The 13,826-nt window shown below is 42.6% G+C and overlaps 1 protein-coding gene across 2 annotated transcripts in view; it reads left to right on the top strand.

The window, feature by feature from the left end:
* LOC140267135 (1-phosphatidylinositol 4,5-bisphosphate phosphodiesterase beta-4-like) overlaps window positions 1-13,826 on the top strand; it is a 54,111-nt gene that overhangs the window by 30,942 nt on the left and 9,343 nt on the right. For both annotated transcript variants that reach the window (XM_072362326.1, XM_072362325.1), the window contains exons 5-26: window positions 355-435; window positions 886-945; window positions 2,860-3,003; window positions 4,915-4,994; window positions 5,111-5,164; window positions 5,244-5,325; window positions 5,404-5,504; window positions 5,993-6,050; window positions 6,841-6,949; window positions 7,578-7,788; window positions 7,925-8,018; window positions 8,715-8,794; window positions 8,918-9,002; window positions 9,099-9,189; window positions 9,298-9,393; window positions 9,663-9,811; window positions 10,424-10,510; window positions 10,603-10,747; window positions 10,871-10,955; window positions 11,461-11,585; window positions 13,158-13,209; window positions 13,675-13,777. In XM_072362326.1, the coding sequence (XP_072218427.1) occupies window positions 355-435; window positions 886-945; window positions 2,860-3,003; window positions 4,915-4,994; window positions 5,111-5,164; window positions 5,244-5,325; window positions 5,404-5,504; window positions 5,993-6,050; window positions 6,841-6,949; window positions 7,578-7,788; window positions 7,925-8,018; window positions 8,715-8,794; window positions 8,918-9,002; window positions 9,099-9,189; window positions 9,298-9,393; window positions 9,663-9,811; window positions 10,424-10,510; window positions 10,603-10,747; window positions 10,871-10,955; window positions 11,461-11,585; window positions 13,158-13,209; window positions 13,675-13,777 (2,172 nt within the window). The remainder of the gene's footprint in view (window positions 1-354; window positions 436-885; window positions 946-2,859; window positions 3,004-4,914; window positions 4,995-5,110; window positions 5,165-5,243; window positions 5,326-5,403; window positions 5,505-5,992; window positions 6,051-6,840; window positions 6,950-7,577; window positions 7,789-7,924; window positions 8,019-8,714; window positions 8,795-8,917; window positions 9,003-9,098; window positions 9,190-9,297; window positions 9,394-9,662; window positions 9,812-10,423; window positions 10,511-10,602; window positions 10,748-10,870; window positions 10,956-11,460; window positions 11,586-13,157; window positions 13,210-13,674; window positions 13,778-13,826) is intronic.

Below are 13,826 nucleotides of genomic sequence, written 5' to 3'. Positions count from 1 at the left end.
GCACTGGGTTGATGTCAGATGATGTTTGCATTTTATGATAAATAATGGAACTCGCGTATCTCTCTGTTTGCTTTAACGCTAGGTTTCATCTCCTTTGCACACAGTATGCCTGTAGGTACAGAATGTATTTACACATCACTGTGTGTGTGCAGTCTCCACCCGTGTGTGTGTGTGTGTGTGTGTCCTTTGGCAGGCAGGTAATTCTTACAAAATGTATTAGAACTTCATCTTGTTGTCTGATTGCGTAATCTCTGCAGGTTGTGTAATGTGTGGCAATATCAAATGAAACCGTGATCGATGAAGCCTTCTCTCTTCCAAAAAAAGTGATTCTTTTTCTTTTTCTCCCCTCTGCAGGACCCATACATCTTTGAGCCCAACTGTCAGATGAGGGTGGACGAATATGGCTTTTTCATCACCTGGAAGAGTGAGGGAAAGGTAGAGTCTTCATTTGCTCGTGCTTTCCGTATTAAGTCGCCTTCCAGCTTTTTTTTTTTTTTTTCCAAAAAAAACACGAATTAGTAAAAAAAATCTTTATTTTATTTAGTAGTCGAAAGAACTGTACTTTCTGAAATTCGACCTTGGTTCCTGGACAGACATGTCACAGTGCACATTGTGGCAGATTTCAACTGATATTTAGATTGATTTCCAGCATTCGGAACAGCTAGGCTGTTTTCAGCTAATATCTGCAGTATTAAAATCAGCAAACAGACAAGATGCCTTCTACATGACAGCCAGTGTTTGGTGAACTAACCGGCAAAACAAACTCACCAAGACAGGTTTACTTTCCACCATCTTAGTTCGTGTATCCTGTGTTTGAATGAAGGTAAAAAAATGTGCTGTATGGCACTGACTTTGATTTCCCCCCCCGCCTTGTGTCTCTCACAGGAAGGACAGGTTCTCGAGTGTTCCCTCATCAACAGTATTCGTGTCGGTGCCGTCCCGAAGGTGAGACCTTTGGAAAGACAATTTCCTCCTCTCTGCTTTCATAAATTACACGCGTTCAGTCCACGCCACCCCCACCGAACAGGTTTTGCCGCCGCTGTGAAACCCCCCCCCTGGTAAAATCGAGGGAAGCTGTCATGTTCGGCGCATTATTCATGCTTCAATTAGCCAAGGCCACAGTGGTATCTTCAAGCAATATAATACCCGATGTGAGACTCCCTCTTGACTTCTAACTGCTGAGCTTCTCTCTCAAATAGCAGATTCATGAGGGGCACCAGCAGAACATAAACATTAAAAATTTAACTCATTAATATTTATACAGCCCTGGCTGGGTTCACCCGCAGGTTGTATATGCAACTGTTTCTCATAGTCGTGGCTTGTGCTTTTGACCCACAACGGAATAATGAAAGAATGTGTGCATCTGTGATGATAAGCTGTCACAGAGCCACAAGGTTAAAGAGTTTGCACGACAGGACCAGGCCAAAGACGTTCTGTCTATGTCAGAGAGACTTATCCTTATCATATAATGGGAAACTGATCCTGATTGACCAGAAGCATTATTCTACATTTTCCCAGCAGCTGGAAACCAATCGTTTGTTTATTTAGCAGATATGGAGCCACATACACACAGACCCAAACCTGCAGGGTTCCTCTGTATATCAAATATTGATTCATGCAGCGTAAGGTTGACAGTGACACATTATACTGTAGTATTTGGCTTCATGCTGACTCGATGAATTACGAAAGCTGCTATTCGAAAGCCTTGAGTGCGCTTTCCTCTAATTAGAGTGCAAACCCATCAAGCTACTAAAGTCAGAATCCTGACAGGAGGCGCTGTATAGATAAGCATTGAGTGAAGCCTTTCCGTTTGGTCCTCTGTGCGGACGTGTGTTTATGTACATGTGTGAGTGCATGTGTACAGATACTGCAGCCTGATAGCAGCTCCTCCTGTTTGTTCCAGTGCTGTTTTGTTAGTAGCAGAAGAGCGATAGCGGGGCTTCTCCTCAGAGGGCGACATCGTTACAAAAAAATCTAATGAGCGAACAGAGATGAACGGGATTGGATGATTGCTGGCTGGGATTTCAAAGCTGCATACCTGGTTGTCTGTGGCCATTAATTCAACAATCTAACCAATGCACATTAACCTCTTACGCTGGGACGATGGCGGCAGGCTGAAATCCGACTGAGATGGTTTCTCAGGATTTCATGCTCCACTGATTGGACATGACGTGTGTCGTGTTTGCTGAGGACTGGAGATTTTTATTAGGAAAATAATCATAGCAACTATGGGTAAATGTGAGAAGGGTGTTGCTTGAGTCTAATCCTGTATAGACTCGCATATTTAAAATGATCTTTTATTTAGTTGTAATGGATGTAGCCTTATATATACAGTCATATAAGAGAGAAACTGCACCTTGTTACGGTTGTTTCGGTTCTCAGGAGATACTGTCATTATTCATTTAACGAAGAAAAGCCAAAATTCAGAAGCTGTGTGTGAAAAGTCCAGGTCCTGTGGCTGCAAAACAAGCCCAAACCATCAGCCCTCCACCACCGTGCCTCGCAGTTGGCGTGAGGTGTTTCTCCAAACACAAGGAAATTGTTCCAGAACTTTGCAGACCTAAGCTGTGCTGCCATGTTCTTTTTAGAGAAAAGAGGCGAATGTTTAACACTGACACATTATACTGAAGCCTGGAGAGTCTGAGATGTGGCTCTTGTTTTTTTTTTATTATTATTTCTCTGAACATTGCACAGTCAGACATTAGGTAGAAGGCTAGAATTTAGAAAAGATGTGCTTCATTTAGCATTTTCATGTAAATGCTTCATGGATTTTTTTGCCTTTTTTTTCTGTCATGTGTCTGTTTCGACACGTATCTGTCCACCTTTTCACCCGTCAGTTTCTTTCTTTCGACCCCACAGGACCCTAAGATCTTGGCATCATTCGAGGCCGTCGGGAAGACGGAGGCAGACCTGGACGGATGCATCATCTGCATCTGCAGTGGCACAGACCTGGTCAACCTCAGCTTCATGTTTATGGTGGCAGAGAGCCCCGAAGCAGCCAGGGTAAATGCATGCGTTCACCAGATTTCATACAACTTACAAAGTGAAGCAGAGAAGTGACAGTGTGAAGTAGCACCGACCTTAAGATTGCATTTGAAGTGTTATGTCAGTTCAGTTTGAAATCTTTAGCAAAAAGTCCATATTTTCTGTTGTTTTTTTTTACCTTTACCAATATTGCAGTAAACCAAGTTAAATGAAATAATTCTTCTTCACAGAACTTTGTATCATTGCTTCAAAATGCAATTTTGAAACATTTAGATGGATGTCTGCGTTGGTCAAAAAGCACACTGTTCAGAGGCTGGAGGAAAGGCTGATATAAAACCTAAAAAAAACCCAAAACATTTTTCACTCAAACAGAAATGAAATAGACAGCAGAATGGTTCCTTTGCCACCTCCTACATGAGGCCTTGATTCATTCTGATCAATTCTGACACGTTAAGAATGAATCATTTTCTTGTTCTCTCTTCTTTCTACATCTCGCCGTGTCCCTTGTGCTCTCCTGCTTCTTCTGTTATTTTCTCTTTTTGTCTTGTGCCAAGATAAAAGAAATGACCGGCCAGCTGTGCACATCACAGTAAAACTGCACTACATTCAGCAGAAACTGCTGTTTATTCTCCTATTGCATGCACGTTTTGAATCAACACTCACCTACATTTCAATCAAGATGCTGTATTTGAATGTGTTTTCACATGCACACAATGTCTCCAGAAGTCTTAAGTGTTGAGGCAAATATTAGGAAGATGGAGAAGACACCGGCGATAGCCTCAAAAACTCATCTCTGCATCTTCCAAATAGACCTCGCAGAAGTTTATGAAAGCCTCGAATTCACACCGCAAACACAGAGTTAACCAGGTAACACTGCCAGAGCAACAGTGGGTTTTTAAATCATATGCCCACCCAGATTATAGTGAAATAGTCTTCACTGAGCTAAAGAAATGTAAATGTGCAAAAAGTTTTTGATAATTCAGAGTTGATCGGTGGCAGTGAGAGAACACGGTTGGCATGATTGAAAGTTGAAGTGCACTGCTGAGAGTTGGGTTGGAAGGTGTCAGAAAAAAAAGAAGAAGAATGAACAAAAATGGTTTTAAAACGCACAGAAAATGAACGTTTTGTTTCAGCAGATTTGTAATCTGGCACCTCGATTGGTCTCGATCCATTTCCCTTGAAAGGGTGTTTTTGTGGTAATTGGTGTTGCAAATGCTGTTTGTGCTCCGGAGGGCTCACTGCCACAGAGCTGCCAATCATGCAGCAGCCTTCAGCAGGGGGGCCTTACAGGCGTACAGTTTACATACACACATTCAGGTAGATGGGCTCGTCCCCCACAGTTTAATCTGTCACACTCCCTCCCCGACACACACACACACACACACACACACACACACACACACACACACACACACACACAGACTGCGACACCATCAGCACCTCCCAGCATGCAGGTGGCCCTAAGTAGCAGACCTCAGGAGATGACAGGCTTATTTACATCAGCAGACACAAACATACCATGCAGACTATGCCCCTGCTGCACCGGTAATGTTTTTGTAAAGATGCCAGTAATCATTTGCTGTGTAACGGGAGGAGATGAAGCACAGAGATGAAAACACAGGAGGCTAAAAAACGTGCAGATGATTGTCCTCACTGAGCTCCAAGGCCTTCTCCAGCTGTTTTCTATCATCACTGCTTGTGGCCTTGCAGCAGCTCCCTGTATATATGATTATGAGCGTCTATACGGGAGAGTCTTTGTCTTGTGAAGGAACTGGAGTCCAGATACAGTTTGTTTGCTTGTGTTTATTTCCTAAAAAGATTCTCCCAGCCTAATGCTAACTGGATACCCGCGTGTTGGCTTTGTGTTTGGGTTTATGTCCTGAGCTGAGAGGAGCGTGTGTCCTCAGCATTTGTGTTTGTCGTTTGCAGAAGTGGATCGAGGGTTTGAGGTCAGTGATTCACAACTTTAAGGCCAACAACGTGTGTCCGATGACGTGCCTCAAAAAACAGTTAGTATATTTATTTTAGGTTTTTATGCCTCGTATAATTTTGTTTTGCTCAATCATCCTGATTAATTGTCTTTGACGTTTCCTCTATTTTTTTTTCTTTAACTTTTCTTGCTCAGTTGGATGAGAATGTGTTTCCTGACCAACGTCAATGGGAAGATTCCTGTTAGAGGGTAAGTGTAAAGTTAGTCTGATTCACTCAGTTTTTGTTCTCAACCTAATCCTCCGTCTTCTTCTTCTTGTCTTTTTTAGCATTACACGCACATTTGCATCAGGGAAGACGGAGAAGGGCATCTTTCAGGCTCTGAAGGATCTCGGCCTTCCTAGTGGAAAGGTCAAACAACGCTAAAAGTTAAATACTTCTACCCAATCAGTTTCATAAATAATACACGGCCCTCTTTTTCCTCCACAGAATGACGAGATTGAACCATCGGACTTCACCTTTGACATTTTCTACGCTCTCACACAGAAGATCTGCCCTCGCACAGATATAGAGGAGCTCTTCAAGAAAATGTGAGTTACTTTTTGTCTGTTTGGTTCTTTAAACAAATTCTGGACTCTTTTGTAACTAACTAATCAGAAGTAAAGACGGAAAACCTGAAATCCAGCAAATAAAAACAGCCCAACCAATGTTACTTTGTGCCTAAACAGAATAATGATTTCCACTGTTAAAATATTCCCCCAATGAGAGCTGCTCTATTGAGTTGGAAGTGATGAGGACAAATGTTTCTGCGCCTGCTGCACTAACTACGCCTGGACAGTCTAACCTGCTTCCACAGTTCAGCGTTTGATTACGTTAAACCTAATGACAACATTTTCAAAACAGAGATGTTTAACAGTTTATTACTAAAAATGTAACATTTAGGATGATCTCTTTGTTAAGCTTTCTCATTTTAACTGACTGACTGTGTGAATGACTGTGAGGGTGTTTATTTTCAGAAGCATAACCTTTTGTTTTGTTTTTTTTGTTTGTTTCTTTTTTTCTAATAATTCCTTTACAGCAATGGGAACAAAACTGATTATTTAACAGTAGACCAGTTAGTCAGCTTTCTGAATGAAGTAAGCTCTTTATCATTCATTAACGTCTCTGTGTATTTTGCTTGTGCCCCTCTCTGCAACTCCCGTGTCTTACTCCCATCCTGCTCTGGGTAGAAGTTGCCCTCCAGCCCGACACCCATCTGTAAAACTCCATCTATGACATGAACAGAATCTTTAAGTTGCAGTCAGCCTGCACGGGCAACTTCCACCAGCTCCCCTGTTCTGCATGCCCAGCCTCATCCCATTCCCCATCTCCTCCCGAGCATGGTTTGCCTCCTAGTGTCTGATTGGTGTTGCCATGACAACAGGAGGGTAGAGGTTTCCATCCTGTTGCGTCCTGCTTGGTTCATCTAGTTTCCTGCTGTGTGTTCTGTGGCCATCCTCCTGTGTGTGGCTGAATACCTGCTTGGTCCCGCTGCTGTGCAGTCACGTGTGTGCTGCTTCACGCTCTGGAATCAATCACATTAATTCCCACCTGGCTTTCAGAGTGGCCAGTGACACTATAATGATGCTGCTGTTTTGTTAGAGCTGCTTTGAACCCCTCCAACACATATGGCTGCCCTGTTTTTAAGCTACATTTAAGCACTGCACTTGTTGTTGTGAATTTACAACCACAAATGCTCCTGATTTAAAGCTGCAGTGATTAAGCTCATTTTTTACAAATCTATCAATCTAGAATTTGTACATTAAATCATTTTTTTAAACTCTTTAGTGCCATGTGCCTAAGTACAGTGTTTGCACTAGATTGGTTTGTGTTTGGGAGTAACTCTTACATACATGTGGATGACTGTGAGTGTGCGTTGCTCCACAGAACCAACGCGACCCAAGGTTAAACGAGATTCTGTTTCCATTCTACGACCCCAAGAGGGCCATGCAGATCATCGACAAATATGAAAGAGATGACGAGCTGAAGAAGAAAGGTAAGAGAGTGGAGCGGAGGGAAACAGGAGGCACATTTTTTATCTCTGCTGCGTGTCACACCAGAGAACTTCCATAGTTTTCTGCTCAAATCTGTATTTACAGTAATTGAAGTCTTATTATCTCTGTTTCTGTTATCATCATCGTGACAAATTGACAGTTGTTTAGGCACAAAGTGGGCTGGAGTAATCTGCCAAAATGACATCTCAAAACACTGTTACACACGTCCTTTCACCCACACAATGGCTCGACATTTTACTTTCAACAATGTCAACCATATTAAATTCTGTTACTCAATTATTCATTTTTACACTATAAGGCCTGAAAGCCATTCACATAATCCCTCTATGTTCAACACATCCTAACTAACAGATGATTAAAGTGCTTAAACGCAGTACAGTACTTACAGAACCAACCACACTAAGTGAAGTGGTCCAATTTCATAAACAGCATGTCCTTAAAAAACAGTTTGATGCCATTTTTGGCTTATTGTTTTACATGAAAAAGTTATTTTATTGTTTTTAAACGACTTTAGCCCTAAGCAACAAGTGCCCTGTCACAACACAAGTAATCATTCGGCCAGTTATTCTGTTCCCACCTCTGTTTCCACCTCTCTCGTCTGTTCTCCAGGTCACATGTCCAGTGATGGATTTTGTCGGTACCTGATGTCAGACGAGAATGCTCCAGTGTTCCTGGACCGATTGGAGCTGTACCAAGACATGGACCAGCCGCTGGCCCACTACTTCATCAGCTCCTCCCACAACACTTACCTGACAGGCAGACAGTTTGGAGGGAAGTCATCAGTAGAGATGTACCGCCAGGTCCTGCTGTCTGGATGCAGGTATGTAAGAGTGTCATTCTAACATACATGCGATTAAGCTTTAGTGTGAAAAGAGCCGGCACATTATGTTATGTGAACAGCTTTGTGTGCATTTGTACACACTCCCACAGTGAAGTTTCTTTGTGCTATTTATCAGATGTGTGGAGCTGGACTGCTGGGACGGCAAAAGCGAGGACCAGGAACCCATCATTACTCATGGCAAGGCCATGTGCACGGACATCCTGTTCAAGGTGAACGCACTCCCAACAGAAAACTACACGCAGCTCTCTTCACTGCGACATCTTCTGGATTAAGGCCCCTCTCCTCATTTTCAGTTCATACATCTCCATTTCCTCTGCCGTCCTCCTACCTGACATGTGAGCAGAGGAGGCGAGGAAGAGGCACACGGAGAAAGAAGTCAGGGCAACATGCATTATGAAGAAAAAAAAGAGACATTCTTCCTTCAGTCATAATTTTAAACCAGCGTCAATTAAATATGATGCGTGGTACCGCTGCGTCTTTTGTGCATTAAGTCAGTTGTATTTTAGGATCACACTCAGATGAACATCTATGTCCATGAAGTGTATATTTTATTTAAATTTAATCTATTTTCTGATCCTCTTTTAAAGCTCTCAGCAAAGGATAGACGTGCATTCACACTCACGTCCACCTCCAGCGTCCTCTGTCCTCCAGACATATTGTAGGAATTGAGGCGCCCTTTAATAGGTTGCTGTTAGATGGGTTTTCTGGTCACAACCAGCAGGACAGACGGGTGGAGGTGGCTTAAAATACAGAGATGAGATGAGCCTGTTCTTCCTCGATGCGTTCATAAGCTGTGCCTGCCCCCTTGTGTTCTTACTGTGATATTGCATGTCGTGGCTTCCATTCATTTCTCTTTCTCACATGAAACACACTCCCTTTCATCTTGCTTTGTTCTTTCACCACAGGATGTCATCCAAGCCATTAAGGAGACAGCATTTGTGACATCCGATTACCCCGTCATTTTGTCCTTTGAAAACCATTGCAGGTACGTGTCCAATAAGTAAGAAACTGTGCACAAGACTCTGGTCTTTGGGCGATGTGTTGTGCACACATTTAGTAAACAGATCAGTACTTAGAGTTTTTTTCTTCTTCATGTTTATTATATTAGTAAACCACAGCAGTACAAAATGGCCAAGTACTGCGACGAGATATTCGGCGACCTGCTCCTCAAACAGCCTCTCGAAAACTACCAGGTGAGGTCTTTCTCTCTTTCTGATGCACCGTGTATCGGACAGTTTGTGACTACTGGTTGATGCATATTTAAATATGCTGTTATGGTCTGTCTTCAGATGGAACCTGGGCGCCCCTTACCTTCCCCAAATGAGCTCAAGAGGAAAATCCTCATTAAAAACAAGCGCTTGAAACCTGAAGTTGAGCAGAGTATGTACACGGCAAATGATTTTCTTCAGCTTTTAAACATGCCGTTATCTGTAAACCATTGCAATTAACGTTTGTGTGTGTATTTGTGTGTGTGTGCGTGCAACACAGAGCAGCTTGAGGCTTTTAAGAAGCATATGGAAGCAGGAGAGACCAACACACCTGCCATCATTATGGGAGAGGAGAATGAGGATGACACAGAGAACGGTCAGCTACCTAACACCTGATATGCATTTACATGGGAAATAAGAGATTGTACCTTTATACTGGATGTTTTGAGATTCAAATCTGGCCTGGATGTGTGTGTTATATAGAAGCATAAGCTGTAAGTTATCAGGAAGAGTTTATGAAACATGAGAATCCTGCCTAAATGGCTCAATCAGCTAAAGACTCGTGGTACCAAGGAAACATTAATATGTGGATAAAGTATGTGTTCCAAGATTAATTGATGTTTTATGTTGTGTATGTGGGTGCAGGAGAGAAAGAAGCTGAGGAAAAGGATTTAAATTCAGAGCCTCCCAGCAGTCTGTCAGAGGTAACCAGCGACAAAGAGTCCAACAGCGTCTCCCAGAGTAATCTGGTTAGCTCAAGGAAAGAAGAAGAACGTAGCAACAGTATCAAGAAGGTGGGTTGGCATGTTGAGGATTTTAAAGAACCAGTAAGGATTGTTTGATTTTTCTGTAATATTTCCAAATCGAGTTGAGCTGGATGCTTCACTGTCAAATGCCTGTATATTTGGAAAAGAAAAAGAATAAGGAGCCAAGACTAAATATAATGAAGATTAGCTTTCAAGTCAAATCAACCATCAGTATTAATATAACATTACCTCAAACTCTTTGGAGTCCTGTTCAGACGTTTCCACGGAAACGAATAGAAAAATTAAACTTTGCTAAAAGATATTAACAGTCAGAATGTCAAACTATATCTACCTACAGTTTTTTCAAATGACTAAGTGTATACTTTGGGCTGCATGTTTGTGATTCTCAGTCTACCCTCAGAGTGAGGGTGAGCGTGCTGCGCTGTGGCAACCTGTCCAGGATGTACCCTGTGCCTCTCATCCAGTGGTAGATGGGATGAGACGGTTTCCCCTCTGAAATGTTTTCACTTTTCTCGTTTCTTCAGAAGCTGAAAATGGAAATGGTTTTCCTGAAAACTCACAGATTTAAGAAGGCCTAAAGAAGCCAGAGGTTTTAATGGGTTAAACCACAGCATGTGTTTGTGATTCATCTGTTTCCAGGTACCTGATGATGAGGTGATGGAGGTTTCCGAAGCAACAGATGCCACAGATATCTCTGAGGCTTCTGACCAAGACAACAACAAGAAGGCAAGTACCTGGAAGCTCTGTCAGTACTTTAGAAAAAACAAATGTCATGTCTGTGCTGATGCAGAAGACTGAGGTGCATCTGTCCTGCGCAGGGTGGGGATGTGGCAGAGGACTCTGAGGAGGCTTTGATAGCTCAATACACCTACGTGGGCGCCACCACGAACATCCACCCATATCTCTCAGCTATGGTCAACTATGCACAGCCGGTCAAGTTCCAGAGTTTTGATGTTGCAGAGGGTGAGTTTTAAGTCCCTCCTCATGCAACGTTTACATATTAGTTTGTGTTCTGAGAGCAGAAATAATACGGTCCCAATCAAACAACTTCATCCACTTCTTTCATGCGTTCCCTTTGTGTTTCAGAGAGGAATATCCACTACAACATGTCGTCTTTTAACGAGTCAGTTGGTCTGGGTTATCTGAAGACGAATGCCATAGAGTTCGTCAAGTATCCTTTGAGCTGTTGAGAAATCGTAATCGCATCAGATTTATCTCGATAAGAAAAAGGAACGAGATGCTGAAACACTTTGAATGTTTTGTGATCATCACGCCACCGTCCTTCACGCAGCACACTACATTAAACATCCAAATTAAGTTTGGTTTCAGTCAAGATTTAACTTGATCAATTCAGGTCACCTAAATCAGAGTTTACTGGTGCGTCAGAGCTGATGTTTCTCAGCCATATTTGCCTCACTCCACTGTTACAGAACTTGAATCCTCTCGAGCTTGGTGTGCTTTTGGACTGTGTCGTTCAGACTGACACACATGCACTTCGCCTCTCCCTCTTTCTCTCCATTGGGACTGCTTGACCCAAGCTGCTCAGACTAAAAATAGACCCGGAGTCTGTTTGATACAAACATGCACAAACACTCAAAATTCCTACACACACACACACACACACGTGCTAGAACACACATGTTCTCTTTCTTTTTTTTTCCTGAGAATGAGCACAGCTACAACAAGCGTCAGATGAGCCGTATCTACCCCAAAGGAGGTCGGGTGGACTCCAGTAATTACATGCCTCAGATCTTCTGGAACGCAGGCTGCCAGATGGTCTCGCTCAACTTTCAGACCCCAGGTACCACAGCATGCAACATGGGACTGTTGACCTAACACACACCCATACAACTACTGCGCAAACAAACAGTATATATGTGTTAGCAACATAAATGCACCCAGCAAGCCTTCGATTCAAATAGTAACTGCCTGCCTTGTGCGCCCATTCATCATGCTTCTGGATGTGCTGTGTGGTTGAACAAGGACATGCTCATCAGCAAGCCAACTAATCCTAATGGACATGTGCCAAGAGAGAGACATTTTAACCTGATTACTTTTTAATTAAGATGTCAGTTGTTTTTGTCGGTGAGCTCACCCAGATTGCAAAAATATGTATTCTCTCTGATATAGTTTGCAATTAAATCCCAAAACTCCAGTACACTCGAGTGACAGGAGTAACATTACTAAGCAGAAACGTGTCATTAAAAAAAAAAAATCTTCCAGCCCCTCAGGTTACTTTTTATTGGAGGTGTGTCTTTAGCAAGAAATCCAGTGAAGTTTACACAAATGTGGGGAATTTGTATAAAATTTAGGCCTGATTTGGACGAACTGTCCTTTTCAAATAAAAGACAAATCTGGAGTGACATTTATCATATCCAGGAAAAAAAAGAGGTCACTGCGAGTCATTCAAAGGCCATTCCTTCACCATGTTATTTAAAGATATAAATAAATAATAAATAAATCGCCCATACCTGGTTTAACAAGCATGCCGATATTATCAAACGTAAAGATCTGCTGGAGTTAATGACTGCGGCGTGTAAAGTTTCCACTGCAGAATCAAATATAATATTAACCTCAAAGCATTTTTATTAAATCAACTCCTTCTGTCGCTGCGGTCAGTCTCCTGAAATGAAAAGTAGTAGATTTTGTGTCGCAAATGAAGGATGAACTGGGAAAATGATGAAACTTTGCTTCGTTTTCATTCTATCTCAAATGACTTGATATTGCAAATCTTTTTCAATTAATATCCATCTTCATTGCTACTTTTTTGTTCTTTCCTCGCTTTCAGCATTTTCATCACCTTCATTATTGTCACTGTTCGGTTTTATTTTACACACATCATGGTGCAGAGATGATGCTGCTACGTCAAAGCAAGTTAAGCCTTTGGTTTAACCTTGCTGCTGCCATACACCTGAGCCTTTAAACAGACAAGCTGTTTGTTCCTACAGTTTTTCAGCATTGGACGGAGCATTTCTCTCGTTTAGGATGTCACATTTTTCAAAGTGTAAGTGCCAGATACACATCTGTAATGTGAGTGATGCCTGTTGAAAAACAGCTGCTGCCCTATGTCCAAAGGCGGGAGGGGGTTGGACCATATGGCATGCTGTGTGTGGGGCATGTGCAAGGCTGGAGGCGCTTTACACAGGAGGCGGAGCTACTGTGGGATAAAGCGTTCGAGGGGAGGAGGGCAGAAATGTCAGGGGAAAATTAAAAAAACACTTTATCTTTCAATTGAGGGAAAAGAAAAATACGCAAAACATTTAGGAACAAACTGATTTTATGTCATTTGTTTTAAGTTTAGTATATGATGTGATTTTGAAGGTAAAACCTGGAATCCATGTCACACCTCTCACTCTCACTTTTGCTGTCTCAGATCTGGCCATGCAGTTGAACCAGGGAAAGTTTGAGTACAACGGCTCATGCGGGTGAGAACAGCTCTTCACTCCTCATTCCCCTCCCTCCACCCCTGTCTGAGGCTCATCAATTACAGCTGGTCACATCTCATTACTTATTGCCAGAAGCTACTATCTGGCCCGGAGAGCCAATAAGTGCCTTTTTCAAAAGGAAGCTCCTCTTCACTAGTCTCTCTGCATTCATCTGTCTCTTCCTCTCCCATCATTGTCTCTGTCCCTTGGCTCTGCTGCTGTCCCTGAGGGCAGAGATTTTACTGCAAATGCTGGAAGTCTCATCTGAGGAGAGATCAGGGCATTTGCAGAGAACAGTCATTAATATTTCTCTGCTGGTTAGCACACGCACAGGACCCCTCTCTGCTGGAGCTTCTTATCTCAGTTGGATTATGATTTACAAAACATCCGTGTGAAGTGCTTCTCATGGCGGATAGATTTGCTGTGTGTGTTCATCCTGTGCATCTGTGTGTGTGTGTGTGTCAGGTACCTGCAGAAACCTGACTTCATGCGGCGGTCAGACAGGATGTTCGACCCTTTCTCAGAGACGCCGGTGGATGGCGTCATAGCGGCACATTGCAGCGTACAGGTTAGGTCATGTGACCCTTCATTCATTTTAGGAGTGCTGTTAAATCCTC

The sequence above is a fragment of the Leuresthes tenuis genome, unplaced genomic scaffold, assembly GCF_036924035.1.
Source record: "Leuresthes tenuis unplaced genomic scaffold, fLeuTen1.0.hap1 SCAF_13, whole genome shotgun sequence".
In the NCBI taxonomy this organism is placed as follows: domain Eukaryota; kingdom Metazoa; phylum Chordata; class Actinopteri; order Atheriniformes; family Atherinopsidae; genus Leuresthes; species Leuresthes tenuis.
Note: the sequence above shows the minus strand (reverse complement) of the source record. Positions and strands in the feature narration are given on the sequence as shown.